We start from the raw sequence: 19,088 nt of genomic DNA on the forward strand, positions 1-19,088 counted from the left end.
CTCTCGTGAAGAAGGAGCTAAGCAGCTCTGGTAAGGTGAGTTGAGGCAGGCAAGCTAGTCGGTTGCCTTGATTCTCTTCCATTGCCTTCCATCCAGCTGTTCTCAACGTCCCGTCCGCAAACTCAATTCCACCGCCGCTTGTCAAAGCAACATGTGAGTCTGCATCGACATCCATCCAATGTTACCTACCAGAGCGCTGCTTCGCTCCGGCATGAGGCCTGCGCCTCGGCTGCAGATGACATGGGGCCCGCACCGGCCATTTGCTCAACCCCAGCGACATGGAGCTATCGTGCGCGCCGCGTCCAAGGCATGGGAGAGCACCGTAACCGGCGAGGAGAAGTCTGGGCACATCGCCACTTCGGAGAGCGAATCCATTCTCTTCTTTGACAGTAAGAATCCTGGTCACCCCTTCTCTCAGCGGAGCTATTCCTGCATCTGACCCAGGACCTCTCGTCCCGGGTTTGTTCCCTACCCTCTCCCAATTTTGACCTTCTCCGAGCATCAAGTGTCGTATCGATGCCCTTCACTGTCTCCATTTCTCTCCTCAGTCACATCCCCTGCCCTCTTCCCACTCACGGTCTCGTCCTCTTCACCCCCACCACCCTCGTGCCCCTTGTACAATGTCCATCTCGACCAACGCTCGCGCGAGAAAATGATACTGATAATAGCTGGTAGACCTCTTTCCTCTCAAGCTCACCTATCTCCTTCGACGGTCATGGCAGTCAGACCGTGACCTGACTGACCTTCTCAAACGCTTCGATAGCTCTGGCGGAGGCCTTGGCACCGACCCAATCAACCTAGTAAAACGAGCGATCCCCAACGACCTCCCGATCAAAGTCACAGAGATCCTACCACGACTCAAGGACGGAGGAGCTTTCGTAAAATTCAGTCATGGCTCCGACGTCGTACCAAAAGACATTGAGAGTGAGTCTTAACCTCTGTCCAGTCCGCAATGACTCCTTCGTCCCTGTCTAAACTGGACTCCTCAACTCATGTAAATGCGTGACTGACAACCCACAAGCATCGCTCGCTCGTTCGCTCGAAAAAAATCCCCTCAGACCATGGTTCAACCCCTTTCGTGGGGTTCAGGCAGGATTGGTCAAGGGAGTTCCTTGGCTAGAGGACCTCTACCGGTTTCCCAAAAGTCGTGTCAAGGTCGAATTCACAGGAAAAGATGCAGGCGGCGAGGCCGTCGAACTCTCACAGGAGACCCTATACAGTCTGTTCCGCAGATACGGTAAAATCGCCGAGATAACATCACAGCCCTCCGACTCGAAGACTCTTCCAAAGTATGCCTACATCGACTTTGCACGCGTCCGCGACGCCATCATGGCGAGAAACTGTCTTCATGGATTCCTGGTTGACGAAGGTCTCGGTGGCGGAAAGATCGGCACAAGGCTTCGCCTATCCTATGAGCAAAAGGTCAAACCGCACAACATCTGGAACTGGCTCACTAGCCATCCCAGGGTGGTAATTCCCGTCGTTGCCGCCCTCCTTGCTGCCATCACAGTGGCCATCTTCGACCCCATACGCGAATTCTTCGTCAAAGCCCACATCCAACATTCTTTCCGATTGAGCAACAACAAATTCTACCGATGGATCAAGAGCCAGACTTCCGATATTTTCTCCTCATTTGGGCACAAGAAGGCTGACAAGGCCGGATTCAGTGCAGTTTGGCAGCATCGCCGAGACCTTATTGAGCAGATTCAGACTTGGCTCCTTGAGAGCTCCGACACTTTTATCGTTGTTCAAGGCCCCCGGGGTTCAGGCAAAAAGGAACTCGTCTTGGACCAGTCACTCAAAGGCAGGAAAAATGTTTTAGTGATCGACTGCAAGCCGATCATCGAGGCAAGGGGCGAAAGCGGGACCATCAAACACCTAGCTGCCGCCGTGGGCTACAAGCCGATCTTCGCTTTCTTGAACAGCATTAGCAGCATGATCGATTTGGCAGTTCAGAGCACGACTGGGGTCAAGGCTGGCTTTTCCGAGACACTGGAGTCGCAGGTGGTCAAAATTCTTCACACAACCGCAGAAGCCCTAAAGGAAGTCTCTCTCGCCGGACGCGACAAGGATGGCAAGGATGGTGACCTTTCAGACGACGCATACTTGGAGGCCCGTCCAGACAAGCGGGCTGTTGTGGTCATTGATAACTTTTTGCACAAGAACGAAGGCTCGAGCCTGGTCTACGACAAGGTTGCGGAATGGGCTGCGGCCATGGTTCAGAACAATGTCGCCCACGTAATTTTCTTGACAGACGACACCTCTTACTCAAAGTCACTTTCGAAGGCGATGCCGGATCGCGTCTTCCGCCAAGCTGCTTTGGGCGATCTTTCCCTTGATGTTGCCAAGAAATTCATCATTAGCCGTCTCGAAGAGGACGAAATCGAAAAGGTCCGAGAACAATCTAAGGAGGCAGAGGAGAAGGAGGACAAGCCTGAGCAACACCAAAAACCCGATCTCTCGGAGCTGGACTCGGCAATTGGAATCCTTGGCGGCCGTCTCACAGATCTCGAATACCTTGCTAGACGCCTAAAGGGTGGCCAGAGCCCGCAGCGGGCCATCGAGGATATCATCAACCAGAGCGCCACTGAAATCGTCAAGATGTACCTTTTGGGTGGCAAGGATACCGTCGAGGGCAAGAAATGGTCCACCGAACAGGCATGGTACTTGATCAAGGCGCTTGCTTCTCACGATGCCCTTCGATACAACGAGGTTCTCCTGTCCGATACATTCGCCTCTTCCACTACCCCCGGTGCCGCGAACGGCGAGTCGGCCTTGGAAGGACTCACAAACGCAGAGCTCGTTACGGTGGAGACCTACAACGGTCGGCCGCAAACGATCCGTCCTGGAAAACCGATGTTCCAAGCAGCGTTTAGTCTCCTGCTCGACGATCGCGTTCTGAGAGCCAAGATGGACCTGGCTCTTTTGAAAGAGCTTACCAAAGTGGAGGCCAAGGTCATTGAAAAGGCCGAGGGTGAGCTGGCTCTGCTGGGCAGTCTGCCAAAGCAGCCTGCTCAGACTGGGTCTCGAGTATCTTATCTACTCGAAAAGCTTGAGGGCAGTCAAGTTAAGATTACAAAGTATGAGAAGGAGATTGCAGCGCTCAAGACAGTTCTCAAGCACAATTACTGAGGCATCTTGTGTTTGGAAGTTCAAACTCAGCATCAAATCCCAGACAGAGAACGGCCAAAGACTATATATGATGTCGATACCCTTCTCAATATCCTAGCTATGCCAACTTACTCATCACCATCCAGATCTATGCCTGTCAACCACCACTCGTTCTCACTTCTACTGCCGTCATGTCGTCGCCGTCAATATATATAGCGCGGCCAACTATCACAATTTACGCTCAAGTTCTGCGTTGTAAAGGAAGCAAAGTAGCATGCTATGAAAGGCGTTAACATCACAGGACGCATGAATTACTTGCCCAGATGATCCTCAATCAACAAGATTTCGGCTGCCTTGAGGAATTTGCAATGTTCTATTCATTTGAACACTCTGATGCACAACTAGAAGTATCGTCTCTAGTACCTAGGTATGGGTGATACAGGAAGGTACGTGCCTCTGTACCTTACGTAGTCAGTGCACTTTCCAGTGGACCTCGGAGTCCTGGAACTTACGGCCAATGAGACGCTTGACATCGAAGACCGCAGCGTTGTGGGGGTTCATGGCGACCAGGTTCTTGGCGGCAGCTACGACAAGAAAGCTGCTCATGATCCTCAGTGTCGGTGAAACCAACTGCGAAAAAAGTTAGCAAAATATCAGCAATTCAACAGCGACCGGAAATTCCAAACCCAAACTAGGCGTCGGAATACCTGAAAAAAAAATTCGTGGCCTCCGGCCCCGATGTTGCAGCATATTCCGGGAGCGTTGTCTCGTTACCTGCAAGCTCAGAGCTGACAGTAAGAATTTCGAGAACCCCAGTGACAGGACTGCTTGCAACACCAATGAGACGAAGCCTTTCACAGTAAAAGAGCAAAAAAGTGCCTCCTTAGGCAGCACGTACAGTCAAACCAGCTTGTAATACATCAGCAACATCTTCTTTTTTTTTTCCCGAAGGCAGTCAGACTGGACATTATCTTAGACTCCGCATCATCTCCGCCTGTTAGAGGAACCGCCGCGGGGATGGAGGTGGGCAAACGCCTCCATAGCCTTTTGAAGAAACGCATAGAAATACACCTGCCCCGCGGGGTTCGTTGGGGGACCCTTGAAAATGACCATTAACTGGTTGACAGTGCCAGGACGACACGACTCAGACCTCACCTATCGACCGGGAACTTGGCTGAAGGACACGAAGGTGCAAAGTCGTCCTTGGAACGAAACCTGGTCACAAGGTCATGTGCTTGCGGTGCCATCAGTCAGCCACGAACCCAATCAATCGAGGGTGATACTTCTCTGGCAAGCTGCATCCTCCAGCCAGGGTGAAGAGGAAAACGATCATCGGCCCGATACCCCAATGCGACAGCCCAAGCTTTTGCAGGCCACGATACAAGCATTTTAGAGGGCTAGGCATTTTCTCGGCAATTCTGGGCATTGCGGGCGGCTCTGTAGCACGATTTCTTGGCTACGACTCTAGCCGACGACACCTCATCAATTCGCGATTCGTAATTCAACAAGACGATTCAACTAGGACGGGAATTCTCATATCAAAAAATGCGCCACAAATCTACCACATAATCACGCGGCCTTTTCGCCGTCTTTTGTCGGTACTATGAAACTCCAGGGACGGATTTACACGAGTCGTTTCCGACTTGGCCCGACCAATTCCTCTGCGCCTTCGTACAATGGCACCATGTCGCGGTACCTTAAAAACCGTTCAGTTGGTTTCTAAGTGGAGATGCCGTTGACTGGTCTACCAAACAAGACCAATGGCAATCATACCGCCTCCAGACGGTGACGTATTCATGCGGGCTTCGGAATGAGGAGTTGACTTGTCCTAGTCGAGCGTGCCTTTTGCGCTATTCCTTTCCAACCATCTCTGGGTATGGAGAACGCATTTTCCGTGCCCCAAACCCCGCAAGCCCGGGGTCAAGAAAGCGTACCCGGTTTATTTTCTGTCAATTCTAGATTCTCGGAGCGCAAGCAGAAAGATGCAACGGCGACCTCACATTACGGCTGCAGAAGCCATACGGACTTTGATCTCGACTACGACGTCAATCTCACCGTTCTTGGCGCTCTCGAGGAGATCTCTTGTCCTGTCTTGGCTTTTCCCAAATTCCCCGAGATAAGTGGCGGCGTCTCCAAGTCTCCAACGACAAAAACCACAAACGATCCCGCCTCGAAGCGTCCACCCCGGTCGATAGCCTGCCACAGAAACGGCGCTACTCTCCAAACATAGTGGGATCGGCAATTGGATGGCATCTCATCTGACGACGCCATTCCCGTCTTGCGCCGCACAGTAGCCCGCTCGCTCGTTTACCTTGCATGTGTACCACAGGGGCAAATAAGACGGTCAACCTTCTCGGATATGCTTGAGTCTTGCACTCGAATGTACTTTTGATGGTACCCATTTGACGGGGTCCCACGTTTTGATTACGTCCTGTATCAAGTGGCTAGGGTTCCTGTCCTTATCTCTTGCTACACGGACGTTCCCACACAACGTGTGTTGCGTGTGCCAGGACTCAACGGCCGGGACGTGCTTTTCCTGGGAAGGAAGTGAGAAGCAAGATCAGTCTGGGGAAACCCGTAGGTTTGGACTGAAGGATACGACTAGAGAGAAACGGACCGTCAGAACCATGAATCCGTTCAGTCAAAGACGGGACCTTTAACGGCCAAGGCTGATCCGAATCGACTTTGCTGCCTGCGGTGTCTAGTAGCCGGTATCATATTGTGCCGATCTCTGCCCAATTCCTCCAAAACAGAGAGGCGCTACCAAGGCGCCGGGCTTTGGTCCGCAGAACTCACTTCGAATGACAGCCACTGCTAGTGGATATCTCAAATGTCGCACAACCCAGATGCGCCCCGGCGGAGCATCGTTACATCTCTTTCGACCGGTAGTCCAATAAGACTCGGGGATCTTGTTGATGGCCTATGCAAGGCCGAGCTCGCGAACCGTGTAGTATGCTCTCCGTTGCCTTGGCCAGACTAAGAGAGAGCCGCCACTGTCATGGTACCCAGCCGTCCCATTCTCCTACCATACCATACACCACGCGCGCGTGAAGGGAAGTTATTCTGCTCCATGGTCCATCTGAACAATAGCTACCATCTCCCTGCCCCCCCCCCCAAACCCCAGCGAATCCACTTTCAAAGGTTTGGACTTTCCCCATGGGTCGCCCCATTGTGGATCTATCTCTGGATGTTCGTACGCTGTGGTCCAGTCCCATTGACATAAGAGGAGAGAGAGGGGAACAAAGCCGGTCTACCTAGTTCGCGTTGACAGACGCCTTGGAGCTGCCGTTCTTGCCTTGCGGGGGAAGGTGGTGGCGCCAGTCTGGTCTCCGTGAACCTTGTGCAGAGGTTGGGATGAGATGTTGTCTGTGGGCGAGATACAAATACCAGGCAACGCCCATCCCATGCTCTCTCTGTTTCCCCTCTTCTCGTCCGAGCCCTGTCTTTGGTGTTGGACGATCACTCTCGGATTCAAGGCGCATTCCTTTGTAGAGACTTGACTGTCATCTCGCGGTAGACCAAGAGCATAGAGCTCGAAGCATCAACAAATACACTTCACCCAAGAGGCTATTGAGCATTGAGTCGTTCATATCACTCAACGCGCCGCAACAATGGCGGACGACAAACACCTAGACGGAGCCGCGGTGTAAGCATTACTCACTCACGATAAATTTTCAGACTCGGACTACAACTAATACTCTTAGTTCGGGCGACTTTTCAAACATGGAAAAAGCTCGCCGCGGATCCCAAGCAACAGTAGACCTAAACGACAACGTTGACGCAAAGTTCGTCCTTCTCGTCTCAAATCAACTTTCCCTTGAGCGTAAACTAATACCATCCAACAGAATCAGGAACCCCCTCCTCGGCATCACCCGCGCCGAGCTCCTCCGCGACGTCGAAGCCTTTGCCCACGACAAGGGCCTGCAAGAGTACATTCCCGTCTTGAAAAAGGGCGCACTCGTCGCCCAGGACCCGACGGGCTACGAGGAGATTGACGGCCCGGAGGCCCTCGACGCCACCGAGATCCAGGTCCTCCGCGACGAGATCGAGCACAAGTGGCGCATCCCGAAGATCCTGTACCTCACCATCATCACCTGCTCCATCGGCGCCGCCGTTCAGGGGTGGGATCAGACGGGTAGCAACGGCGCGAATCTGTCGTTTCCTACGGTGTTTGGGATCGGGGGTACTTCGCATCACGATACTCTGCTCGTACGTCTCACTCACTCACTCACTTACAGGCCACGTTCTTGGTATCATCACACGCTAACACGACACAAGGTCGGCCTCGTCAACGCGGCGCCTTATATCGGAAGCGCCCTCATCGGCTGCTGGCTCTCAGACCCGCTCAACAACTTCTTTGGCCGCCGCGGCGCCATCTTCTTCGCCGCCAACTTTTGCCTCTGGCCTGTCATCGGGAGCGCCTTCTCCCAGACCTGGCCGCAGCTGCTCGGCTGCCGTATCCTCCTCGGCATCGGCATGGGAGCGAAAGCCAGCACGGTGCCCATCTTTGCCGCCGAGAACTCGCCTGCGCCGATTCGCGGCGCTCTTGTCATGACATGGCGTGAGTAAATCCTCTCGTTGTGTTTGATACAAGTACCATGACCTGCTGTGTACTGACTACGATGTCAACAGAACTGTGGACAGCCTTCGGCATCGCAGCCGGAACGGCAGCCAATCTCGCCGTCGCCAAAACCGGCGCCATCGCCTGGCGTCTCCAGCTCGGGTCCGCCTTCATCCCGGCCTTGCCGCTCGTGCTGCTCATCTACATCTGCCCAGAGTCCCCGCGCTGGTACATCAAGAAGAATCGATTTCCCGATGCCATGAAGTCGCTGCTGCGCCTGCGCAACCACCCGATCCAGGCCGCGCGCGACATCTACTACATCCACACTCAGCTCCAGGTCGAGGCCGAGATTGTCGGGCGGTCCAACTACGCGAAGCGCTTTGTCGAGTTGTTTACCATCCCGCGTATTAGACGGTGAGTGCATGCCATGATACCTAAGATGGGATGTGGTAAACTTGAGAGATGAATGTCGAGACTGATGAGTGATTCACATAGCGCGACACTGGCTTCCTTCACCGTCATGATTGCCCAGCAAATGTGTGGTAAGTCGTAACCCCGTTTTTGAATATCTCTGGATCATTACTCACCAGTGACAGGAATCAACATCATTGCATTCTACTCAAGCACAATCTTCAAGGAGGCCGGCACATCAGAGTACAACGCTCTCCTCGCCTCCTTCGGCTTCGGCATGGTCAACTTCCTCTTCGCCTGGCCCGCCATCTGGACCATCGACACCTTTGGCCGCCGCTCCCTCCTGCTCTTCACCTTCCCCCAGATGGCGTGGACGCTGCTCGCCGCGGGCCTCTGCACGCTCATCCCGGGCACCGGAGGCGCTCACCTGGGTCTCGTGGCGTTGTTCGTCTACCTCTTTGCCGGTATGTCTTTCTCTCCTTCTGCATGCACACTTATAATATCGAGAAGAAGACACTAACAAAATCACAGCATTCTACTCACCCGGCGAAGGCCCCGTCCCCTTCACCTACTCCGCCGAAGTCTTCCCCCTCTCCCACCGCGAGGTAGGAATGTCCTGGGCCGTAGCAACCTGCCTCTTCTGGGCCGCCGTCCTCTCCATCAGCTTCCCCATCATGCTCGCCGACCTCGGCGTCGTAGGCTCCTTCAGCTTCTACGCGGGTCTCAACGTCGTCGCCCTCGTCATGATCTTCTTCTGGCTGCCCGAGACCAAACAGCGCACCCTCGAGGAGCTAGACTACGTCTTCGCCGTCCCCACCCGTGTCTTCATGCGCTACCAGCTCACGAAAGCCCTGCCCTACTGGTTTAAGCGCTGGGTTCTCTTCCAGAGGGACGCCACGCTGGAGCCGCTGTACAAGTTTGACCTCACGCACGAGGACCACCACGGTAGCGAGACGTACGAGAAGACGCAGGTCGAGCAGCGGGATCAGAAGAGGAGTGGTTCGGCTACCGGCGTAGACGTCACTGCCTCGTAAATGGATTGGGGGCGCACGAGCCGAGGTACGGGATAGAAACTGTGGACAAAAGACTTCAACGCGGTGGGGAGTGGTCTTGTTGCACTGACTGGCCTGGGAGCGCCGTTGGACCCGTGGAACGTTGAGAGAATGGGGGGCTTTGATACCAAACGAGGCTGAGCTAAAAGGGAGGGAGTTTGCGGCGTGTAATACACACGCGCGCCTACGTAATCAGCGTCGTCGAGTTTACTTCGTTTACTCGGAGAATTGTTTGTAGACGAGGGAAGGCGAGGGGAGGGGCGGCTCTGAATGGGTAGCCCGCCCACAATCCGTAATCGAAACGCATCACGAAAGCACCGGAACACATCCCGATGATGCCACTTTGCGTGCGCCGCCTCCCTTCTCAGCGACGTAGCATAGTCTGTAGAGAATGACTGCCGAATGTGTAAAAAGCCCCTCCAATTTTCACGATTCATGACAGACAAACATTCTTTCCCACGGAAGACTTTTCAACCACCCTGCCACATCTCCCGCCACCAGGTCGGCCCGCTTGACACGCAGAAAGGCTGGAGGGGCGTGGCTGAGAGGCACAAAAAAATGTCTCTCGACGAATCTGGCTCAGGGGCGGCAAGGCGGTAAGAACATTTTCAGGTCTCAGTGATCTTCTCAGACGGCGCGAGAGACGGCGGCTTTTCTAAATGGGTCCTCGGATCCCCCTGGTAGCGGGGGCCGCGTTCAATTGACGTATGCACCCCGACTCCCCGAGTTCTTTTCACGGGACGACGAAACCAAGTGCGGAAGAACGCGTGGGAAGAAAAGTCTCTTGGGAGACACTGAGAGCGCGCTCTCTCAGCCCTTGGCACGAGGGCAACGGCAGCTAGGCGTGCTAAGCCAGCCCAGGGCTCGTGAAGACTTTCCCGAACTGCCCGCCACGAACAGTGATCCGAATCGAGATTCTTCTCCCGCCGCTCTCGTGTTGAGTCTAGCGTCAAACCTAACAATGCAGACTGAGGCGATCGATTATGAAAGATTTTCGCAACACGGGCTGTAGATCCGATCCAACCTCCGACACGCAGATTCAAGTCGTCGAAAATGTGAGACGTGGCACCGCGTGTGCTACAGGAATTCAGAAAGGGGATAGGTGAACCGCAAGAGGCATATTACAGTCATGGAAATCACATGAAACACATACTTGAAGAGTAAAAAGAAAGAATGCGCAAACAGGCCATTTCGTCTCGTGTGGAATAGAGTTCCTCGTCCGTGGACCGTGCCTCTTGAGTCTTGCCTGAGAAACGTGAGAAGAGATCGTGTTACACCGCCGCAACCTCGGAATCTCTAGCGCTTGCTTTTTCAGGTACCCGCGTTTTCGAGGGTCTGAGGTGTGTGATGTGTCTCTGACGATCAGCTCGGGCTGAAAACCGTTCTTGGGATAACAAGAGGAACCGTGAGGGAGTCGGTTGTGTCATTGGTCGCCACTGGCGCGAATCGTAATGAAGCCACCGTCGGACTAGGCTGGCGCCGTTGAGAACGCCGGCTACTGGGCTGCCGCGAGCCGCGGACGGGGCGGCTGGTTGGTTGGGTTTCCAAGAGGGCTAGTGAAGAAGAGCTGGCGACAGGGAGGGCGACTGACAGGCCACCGAGTGGGCGCAACCCGTACACGGTAGATGAGTGGCCGACCATGTGGCCGTTGATATTGCTAGAAAAAACCTTGAAGCTCGCCTGCGACCTGTGGTGAGTATCAGAAACAGAGCGGAAATTGAATTGACTTCGTGATCAATGGGTGCAGGATTGAGCGGCCTGTCGAAGCAGGGGCCCATGGGCAGGTCTGGACCGTCCAGACTCGAAGAGACTTGAACGCGCGGTGCAAGCCAGCTTCTGTCACAGCTTGTCTCTCTCTTGTCCTTGTAGGGCTCCGCTAGGACGCAGGGGGCGGGGATGGGGGGAGGAGAGCTGGGAGACTGGAGACTGGCACTGGAAAAGGAGGAGACTGGAGACAAGATGCGGCGGACAACGGGTGGGCGGGTGGCATTTTCGTGCTAGTGAAATTGTATGCGGGTAGAAACGAAACAGAGACGACGGCGGCGGCTTGTGGGAAGGCTGAAAAAAGGACGGAAGTGGTCTGGTGTTTTGGTGTGATTCTGTAACTATGAACGGCATTGATTGCCTGGTGTAACGGGCTGGTCCGGCGGAGGTTTGCCATTGTCTTTTGGGCCCTTGGGGAATCTAAGAATCTTGGAGGGTTGCAATATGGGAAGGGGGCCCATGCCAAGAAGGGTGACTCTCCAGATGGGGGTGGAAGGGACGTGAGGGAGACGACACCCACAGTCCATCGAGGGGTTTCGGTTCCAAGAGGTTGGACGATGGGCAGAGAGCTAAAGATGGATCGATTGATGGATGAGTGGATTTGCTAGTCTTCAAGCGGCGGATGGATGATGCTTCCAGCAACTGTCAAACGCAAACATGTGCCGGCGCGGACGGTGGGGGATGACTTGGATGGATGGGTAGGTGATGGAAGGGTGATGCCTCTCTCGATGCCGAAGGAGAAAAAAAAACAAACTCCACGCTCGTATTCCACCAAAGACGGTGGTGGGTGGAGACCAATAAGTTAATTGGGGAGATTTCTCTTGAGTGTTATTCCTGGATCGCGATACGGCAGTGGCAGTGGCAGTGGCAGTGACATTGTTAAGTGGCCACTGGCGCAAGACCGCAAGCTGGCGCCGGCGGCGGGCGGCTGACCGGCCAGATCTGCGGAATTTACAGAATGCTGACAGAACGTGGAAGGTGAGCCGCAAAAGCGACCTGGCGCACCTGGGAAATATTCCCAAAAACGCAAAGGGTCAACAGTGATCCACGCAAGGAGATGTAAAAGGTTAAGCTTCTAACACTCCACCAATGTGGGAACATGATGGAGCGATAGTCGGCCATCTCTCGCAAATCGAGCAGCTCAACACCAGGCGACTCGTCAGCCGGATGGACCTGACCCAATTGACACTACCTTACCTCGCTGTGTATGTAGTATACTTCATACTTCGTACAGATCTTGCCATTGGACGCGTGACCCGGGCGGCTTCCCTGATTACTCCGTGGGAACACTGCGACTCCAAGTCTCCAACAGCCAGGGCAAGGCCGCAAGATGGCCAATAATGGAAGAGCCAGCAGATGAGATGGAAGGCGCAGACCACCTTGACCCCAAAGAGCAACGATGGGAACTGCTTGGGAGAATGGAACCCGAGGACCCCAGAATGAATTGGGAGGGACCCTTCCTCTTCGCGGTGCTCCCACTTGGCACTACCAGTTCCCACCAAGGTCGACCCTTTCCCACGCAACACTGGCTCAGCCCACCCCAAATGACTCCAAAACAGTCACCAGGGCCTTCAGACTGCCGGTACTGACGCTGCCCTAGAAGAATATGTGACGATAGTAAGGAACAAGAAACCGAATGAAGGGTGCTTGCATGGCAACATGGGGTTACTACTTACACCATTGTAATATCACCAAAATGTGCAATCTCACTCTCATGCAGCAAAACATGCAACTACACCGAAGCACCAAGTTCAACAACCAATCGAGTGGCGACGAAGGAACATCAAGCTTCACTCACTCGTAAGCGGTTCTGCGGCACGTCTGATGTGCGGCACTCGGACAATCAACTCGAGGAACCTTGAACTGCACTAAGGAACTCTCAGTGCAACCTTTTGATAGCACACACATCCTCACAATCACATACACAGCAGATACTAAACGACTACGAGAATACAGTTGTGTGTACTATGTGAGCAAGCTCTGTGCGAGTGTCAATACTTCGGATATGTCATGATATGCATCCCAGACGGAAAGGAGCAATACCGACGCGTCCCTCGACCTTGCCGGGCAGTTTCTTCCTGCAGGCTGCAAAGCACGTACATTCACGGTTTATAACCAACGCCCACAACAATAACATTCATATGTCGTAATGTCCCTGTAACTTGCAAGTACCGCGTCCCAGTGACCCAATCGCACGGCATTCCATAGCGGAAGTAAAATAGATGCGCAACACAGTACATAGAAAAACCAAGAAGTCCACCGGCGAGCACGGCATCATCAAGGCCCACCTGAGAAGAGGCACCTCCACCCAGCTGAGGTACGTATCTCTGCGTACCCTGCTGCAGTCTATCAGGTACGTACGGGGGTACCTACAGAAGTAGGTGGATATCACAGACCATCCACCAACCAAGAATCGGGAACCGCCAGTCCTGGGTACCGGCCAATCCCAGCAATCGACCCGAAAACTTCTGAAACTCGCCTGTCAGTGGCTTGTCCCCTGCATCAAAGCTGCCAGCCCGTCCTGCAGCAGAAAGCCTGCCACTTGTAGAATTCTGGCCCGTTTTCTGCTTGATTTGGCTGTCCACTGTCCAGGAATTCAGAGTACGTACTCAAGGTACTCTGCCAGAGATTGACCCAGAACCAGAATGCCAGAAGGGAAAAAAAGAAAAAAAGAAAAAAAACTTAGATGCACCAGAAGGGGGGTGCCCCGGCTTAGCACAGGAAGGAAGAGGAAAACCGTTCAGGGGTCCCGCCAAGATGCACGCTCCAAGACAGCCGTCCCTCCCACTAACGCGCCTAGCGGCGGCGGCCCCCTTTCGTCCTGTCTTTGCGGCTTTCCGCTTGCCCTGCCACTAGGTGCCTTGCTTGGTGCTTGCCGTGTCGCCTTGCACTCTGATGATCGTCAACCTGCTAACCGCACCTTACCATCCCACGTCTCCATCCTGTTTCCCTAACTAGAACAGAACCTTGCCGTCATTCTCTCTGCCATTTTTGGCTCGTCTTTCGCTTAAACCCTGAGCTTCTTCCCCTCCTCGTCTTCTTTTTCATCTAGACTCCCGCTCGTTTCCACCGCTCGCTTTCCTCTCGCTCGCTCTCTCTCTTCTCCTCCCCGCCCTCTCTTCCCTACCTGTCCTATCCCGTCCTACCCTCCTCCTCTAAAGATACCCTTTTCCTTGTAATTACCTTCGCTTTTGGGAATTGGGTTGTCGTCACACACGAGGATAACACAGAACATACACGCGCGCTCACCTCTTGTAGAACCAGACCCAGTCGTTACTCTTGGTTCTCAACCTTTTCCCATTTTCCTCTCGAGCCTCACACGACATACACCTCGATTGGTTTCTTACAAGAGCTGGATTCGACATCCGCTCCCTCTGCGCATTAATAGACTGCAACTATACAGCAAGTGGTCTGTACAACAATCACCAATTACCGTTTTACACCAACATTCCTCCTCCCCCTCCCTCGACTAGATACGACACACCGTAAGAGCTCCCTCGCTATTTCGGCATGCCGGGACCTCTCTCGCCGCGGCACTCGGGATTTCTGCCTATAAACAACACACAGTCGAACGACATGCCTGACGGCGATATTCCCCTGACCCAGGTCAGGAGCGCTGCCTCTACTGGCGCAAGGAAGCCCACGATGAACGCTTCCAACGAGGACTCTGGCTCCTCTGGCACAAACGAGAAGCATGGCCTTTTCCACCGCCCCAATGCCAAGGGCGGACGCCGCAAGAAGAAGGCAGAGCTTGGTCGCCACGGAACTGCTGGCTCGGACGAGGTCAAGATGAACGCCATGGGTCGCTTCTACACCAAGATCACCAGCGCGTCTGTCGTCACTCGCTACCTGGTCTACATCATCCCTATCGGCCTTCTTCTCGCGATACCACTCATTGTTCTTCCCATCACGGGCCACAAAGACGATGTCATGATTGGCAACAACAAAGAGAAATCGCTATTTTTCCTCTTTTTATGGATTGAGATCGCCTGGTTGACCCTCTGGGCCGGCAAGGTTGTCGCCTGGCTCATGCCTCACGCCTTCATGTTCTTCTGCGGAGTGGTCAGTTCCGGTACGCGCAAGTACGCTACTGTCCTCCAGAACTTGCAGATTGCCCTTTCACTCTTCTTCTGGGCCCTGGCATCATGGCAGTCATTCCAGGCCCTCTTCAAGTCCGACAACGACCAATCTTCCTGGATCACCACCATGATTCGTCTTCTTGGTGCCACATTTGTGTCTTCAGCTGTGTACCTTGGCGAGAAGGCCATCGTTCAGCTGATCGGTATCTCTTACCACCAGAGATCATTCGCCCTCCGCATCAAGGAGTCCAAGCGCGAAGTTCGCTTGCTCGGTCTCCTCTACGACGCTTCCCGCACCCTTTTCCCTATGTACTGTCCCGAGTTCGAGGACGAGGACTATGTCATCAACGATAGTCTCGATTTGATCTTAGCCAAGGCTGCGAAGGGTGGCAAGGGCGGTAATGGTAGCGCTACGCCCCTCCGCCTCGTCGGCGACATTGGCCGTGTAGGAGACAAGATCACCGGTGTCTTCGGTAACATTGCCTCGGAAATCACTGGAAAGCAGGTTTTCAACCCCAACTCGGCCCACTCCATTGTTATTGAAGCCCTCGAGAAGCACAAGCCTTCTGAGGCTCTCGCCCGCCGTATCTGGATGTCTTTCGTGGTCGAAGGAAAGGACTCGCTTTACCCCGAAGACTTCCTGGAAGTGCTTGGACCCGCTTACTCTGAGGAGGCCGACGAGGCTTTCGGTATGATCGATAACGACATGAACGGCGACATCAGCTTGGAAGAGATGACTCGCAAGGTTGTCGAGATTGGCAAGGAACGCAAGGCTATTACCGAGGGAATGAAGGACATTGGTCAGGCACTCCGCGTGTTTGATAAGGTTCTCATGTTCGTTGTCGTCTTGATCGTCGTCTTCATCTTCCTCGCGTGGTTCCAGTCCAGCTTCTTGACCGTAAGCTTTCCCCCTCTTTTACTCTTCCGTGAACGCCGCTGACCAATCTAGACCGTTGCCACTGCTGGTACTGCGCTTCTTTCCTTGTCCTTCGTCTTCGCCGTCACCACCCAAGAATTCCTGGGTTCCTGCATCTTCCTTTTCGTCAAGCACCCCTACGATGTTGGTGACAGAGTTGACATCGTCGGTTCCGAGAAGCAGCAACTCATTGTGGACAAGATTTCGCTTCTGTACACCGTCTTCACCCGTATCGACAAGATGCAGGTCGTCCAGGTCCCCAACATTGCACTCAACAACCTTTGGATCGAGAACGTCTCCCGTAGCAAGGCCATGAAGGAGGTCATCGACTTGAACGTCTCCTACGACACCAGCTTCGAGGACCTTGAGCTTCTCCGTGTTGAGATGGAGAACTTTGTTCGCAACTCCGACAACTCCCGCGACTTCATGCCCGATATCGCCATTGGCGTTGCCGGTGTCGGTGACTTGGACAAGCTTCAACTTAAAATCGCGATCAAGCACAAGTCCAACTGGCACAACGATGGCGTTCGCGCCACTCGCCGCTCCAAGTTCATGTGCGCCCTGGCCATGGCTCTGAAGAAGATCCCCGTTTATGCCCCAGGTGGTGGCAGCGAGGCCCTTGGTGCTCCTGGCAACCCATCTTACTCCGTCGCTGTTACCGACTCCTTTGCTGCGTCAGCCCGTGATAAGGCTGCCAAGGACAAGGAGGCCGCGCGTTTGGTGCCCTCCCCCGCCGCCGAGGGAACTGACGGCAACCCCGACTCTAACACTGAGAAGGCTGCCGCAGCTGAACTCAACCTGCGTGACCCGATGGCTGAGGAGGAATGGGGCTACCGTGTAGGCGATGATGAAACCCTGTCTTCCAAGGAAGATCGCCGCCGCTCCAACGACATCGATCGCGTCCGCAGTCAGCTGATGAAGCGCGCCAGCACCAAGGGCGGCGGCGGCCGTCGCAAGCCCGGCGAAGGCATTCCCATGTCCCCCGTCGGTGACGGACCCGGCCTCGGTCTGACCCAGACGACGTCTCGCAACCGCATTTACGACGAGGAGGCCGAGACCGGCGTCCAGGGATCCTACAACTCCCCTTACTACGGAGCCCAGTCAACGGGTTACTCCGGCGCCTACGGACAGTCTCTGTCTCCCACCATCTCACCTCCCCACAACACCAACCTCACCCCCCACCCACTTCAGAGCGCCCCGTCGGGCCAGCGTCCACGAGGACGCAGCGTATCCAACACTCAGCAGGAGGCTCAGCAGAGCACCTCAAAGAAGCAGTAAAGGGGGATGCTAAGGATCGCACGAAAAACATAACCAAGTAAAAGAATGAGAAGCAACAAAAAATTGGAGAAAGATTAATACCAGCCGGTCAATTGTCTGACACAAAAAGCCCGGGCGTTTTCTTTTACGTGGGCATTGAGACTGGCTCCCCATGCCTAATGAATTTCCTTACACAAACTTCACATGGGGGGAACAGATAGATTACGAATAGAGTATGATGACATGTCGTCCGCAGATAAATACCATTCCTCTTGAACAATGCTTGGTTTGCCTCTATTTACGTGACATGCTTCTTTGCTAGTCGTCAATACACGTTTAGTTTTCATACTTAGCAGACATGCTCAACTTCGCCAACGCCTTCCAACGGACCCAGATCCAACTTGAGCGTCCTCCCAAACAACTCTAGCAGAATCTCAAAGCAGACCTTTGTGATGGCCGGGTCATACCGTCCCTTACTAAGCTCATCGCGGATAAAGGCGTGCTGGGCCCACGCGAACTCGTAAAAGCTCGTCGTGACGCCGGCCTCGCGGAGCTTGGCGCGGATGAGGTCGCGGCCTTCCGCGGGGACGTGGGTGTCTTTTACGCCGAAAATCATGGCCACCTCTGCGTGGGTGAGGTTCGTGGCGAAGAGGTCTAGGGTGTGGGTGCTGTTTTCGGGGGCCGTGGGGGAGGAGTTTGCTGCGGTGTAGGGGCCTAGGGTGCGGGTGTGGATGTCTGTTGCGAAGTAGGCTACGCAGGAGGTGATTCGGGGGTCGAGCTGGTGGTTGGGTGGTTAGTTGGGGAGGATTGTGAGCTGGTTTTGGTGAAGAGGTGGGAGTTGAGGGGAGCGGGAGGTTGAGGAGGAGCGGAGTCAAAGGGGAATGGGAAGGGAAAAAAAAAGTGAGAAACGTACGGAGGCTCTGACGGCGAGGTGGCCGCCTAGACACATTCCCGTGCTGCCGATCTTGCCGGTGCAGGTCGGGAGGGAGAGGAGGTGGTCTACGGTGCGGCGGGAGTCTTCGTCGTAGGACTCGAGGGTCTTGATATCAGTGTTGAAGATGGTCAGCCAAAATATTCTCGAGTGAGGTCTACTTATGTAGAGATAAGAAGGCTAGTGAAGATGAGGGCCTACCTTTTCAACCTTCCAGGCGTTTCCCTTGTCGGTGCCAGGGACGTCGTAGGCCAGGGCCTCTGGGCCGGTGAAGTCGTGGTAGGACGAGGGCGCGGCGACGATGTAGCCCTGTCCGGCGATCTGGCGGGCGAAGCGGGCGACGGGGCCGGTTACTTTGAGCTTGTCAGTGTATGGCCACCACAAAACACATTCTCCATATCATTCAGAGTGAGCACGGTTTGGGTAAGGGTCCTGTAGGTATGGCTGAACACGCCAAAAACACTTGAAGACAAAAAGTGAAGTGAAGTTGATATCCTCGGTCAAGGTGCCGGTGAGCGCGGTGTAGCTCCCGGTGAGGGTGGGGTGGAGGGGTCGAGTACCCCAGTGCGGGGGGAGAGGGCAGCTTTTTTTGGGTAGACCCCGCCGCCATGGAGAAGAGGCATGATCTGACTGTACTGACCTTGGTAGATCTCGGAAAAGAGGCAGACACCGGGGAACTTGCTGCAGTGTATGTCAATTGGAATATTCAATCTGATTTCTGGAATGAGGAAGATATCTTACGCCTGGGGATAACCAGGAATGGAAGGGTGGAAGAGGAAGATTCCTGTTGCCATTGTTAGCTTTCGAGGAGCGATATCACAGGTTCGGTTGGCACGTACTCATGGAACCATCCTTGCCGTCGGCCTTGGTCGGCACGTCTACGTGAGACTCCTTGATGAGCATTTTGAAGAGTCTATGAGTATGGATGAATAGAGGAGGTCGGACGAAATGGTACTCGATTCAACACTGAGAGATGGAGGTTTGTTGTAGTTGAGTGATTTGCATC

General features: G+C 54.2%; 5 protein-coding genes across 5 annotated transcripts; 3 read left to right on the forward strand and 2 right to left on the reverse strand.

Moving 5' to 3' along the window:
* Positions 1 to 211: 211 nt before the first annotated feature.
* BDZ83DRAFT_747402 (RNA12 protein-domain-containing protein) lies at positions 212 to 3,132 on the forward strand (the record flags this gene model as incomplete). Its single annotated transcript, XM_060513432.1, has 3 exons — positions 212 to 389; positions 676 to 924; positions 1,022 to 3,132. The coding sequence occupies 3 exons, from the start codon at positions 212 to 214 to the stop codon at positions 3,130 to 3,132; spliced, it is 2,538 nt and encodes an 845-aa protein (XP_060370687.1).
* A 3,488-nt stretch (positions 3,133 to 6,620) lies between these two features.
* On the forward strand, positions 6,621 to 9,327 carry BDZ83DRAFT_377916 (uncharacterized protein). The gene is made up of 8 exons (XM_060502691.1): positions 6,621 to 6,757; positions 6,816 to 6,896; positions 6,957 to 7,320; positions 7,390 to 7,672; positions 7,744 to 8,086; positions 8,168 to 8,214; positions 8,269 to 8,547; positions 8,615 to 9,327. Exons 1-8 carry the CDS (start codon positions 6,723 to 6,725, stop codon positions 9,115 to 9,117), a joined length of 1,935 nt encoding a protein of 644 aa, XP_060370688.1. The 5' UTR covers positions 6,621 to 6,722; the 3' UTR covers positions 9,118 to 9,327.
* Positions 9,328 to 10,893: 1,566 nt separating this feature from the next.
* On the reverse strand, positions 10,894 to 11,420 carry BDZ83DRAFT_377937 (uncharacterized protein). The gene has a single exon (XM_060502692.1). The coding sequence runs from the start codon at positions 11,294 to 11,296 to the stop codon at positions 11,012 to 11,014; it is 285 nt and encodes a 94-aa protein (XP_060370689.1). The 5' UTR covers positions 11,297 to 11,420; the 3' UTR covers positions 10,894 to 11,011.
* A 678-nt stretch (positions 11,421 to 12,098) lies between these two features.
* Positions 12,099 to 17,397, forward strand: BDZ83DRAFT_726454 (mechanosensitive ion channel). The gene is made up of 5 exons (XM_060512761.1): positions 12,099 to 12,699; positions 13,142 to 13,216; positions 13,386 to 13,500; positions 14,467 to 15,876; positions 15,928 to 17,397. The coding sequence occupies exons 1-5, from the start codon at positions 12,536 to 12,538 to the stop codon at positions 17,170 to 17,172; spliced, it is 3,009 nt and encodes a 1,002-aa protein (XP_060370690.1). The 5' UTR covers positions 12,099 to 12,535; the 3' UTR covers positions 17,173 to 17,397.
* BDZ83DRAFT_601854 (dienelactone hydrolase) lies at positions 17,398 to 19,083 on the reverse strand. Its single transcript, XM_060507126.1, has 6 exons — positions 18,922 to 19,083; positions 18,824 to 18,866; positions 18,723 to 18,763; positions 18,284 to 18,435; positions 18,065 to 18,190; positions 17,398 to 17,929 (listed from the first exon to the last, which is right to left on the reverse strand). The coding sequence occupies exons 1-6, from the start codon at positions 18,983 to 18,985 to the stop codon at positions 17,501 to 17,503; spliced, it is 855 nt and encodes a 284-aa protein (XP_060370691.1). The 5' UTR covers positions 18,986 to 19,083; the 3' UTR covers positions 17,398 to 17,500.
* Positions 19,084 to 19,088: the final 5 nt, after the last annotated feature.

This window comes from Colletotrichum acutatum (genome assembly GCF_030867785.1).
Source record: "Colletotrichum acutatum strain CBS 112980 chromosome Unknown BDZ83scaffold_6, whole genome shotgun sequence".
NCBI lineage: Eukaryota > Fungi > Ascomycota > Sordariomycetes > Glomerellales > Glomerellaceae > Colletotrichum > Colletotrichum acutatum.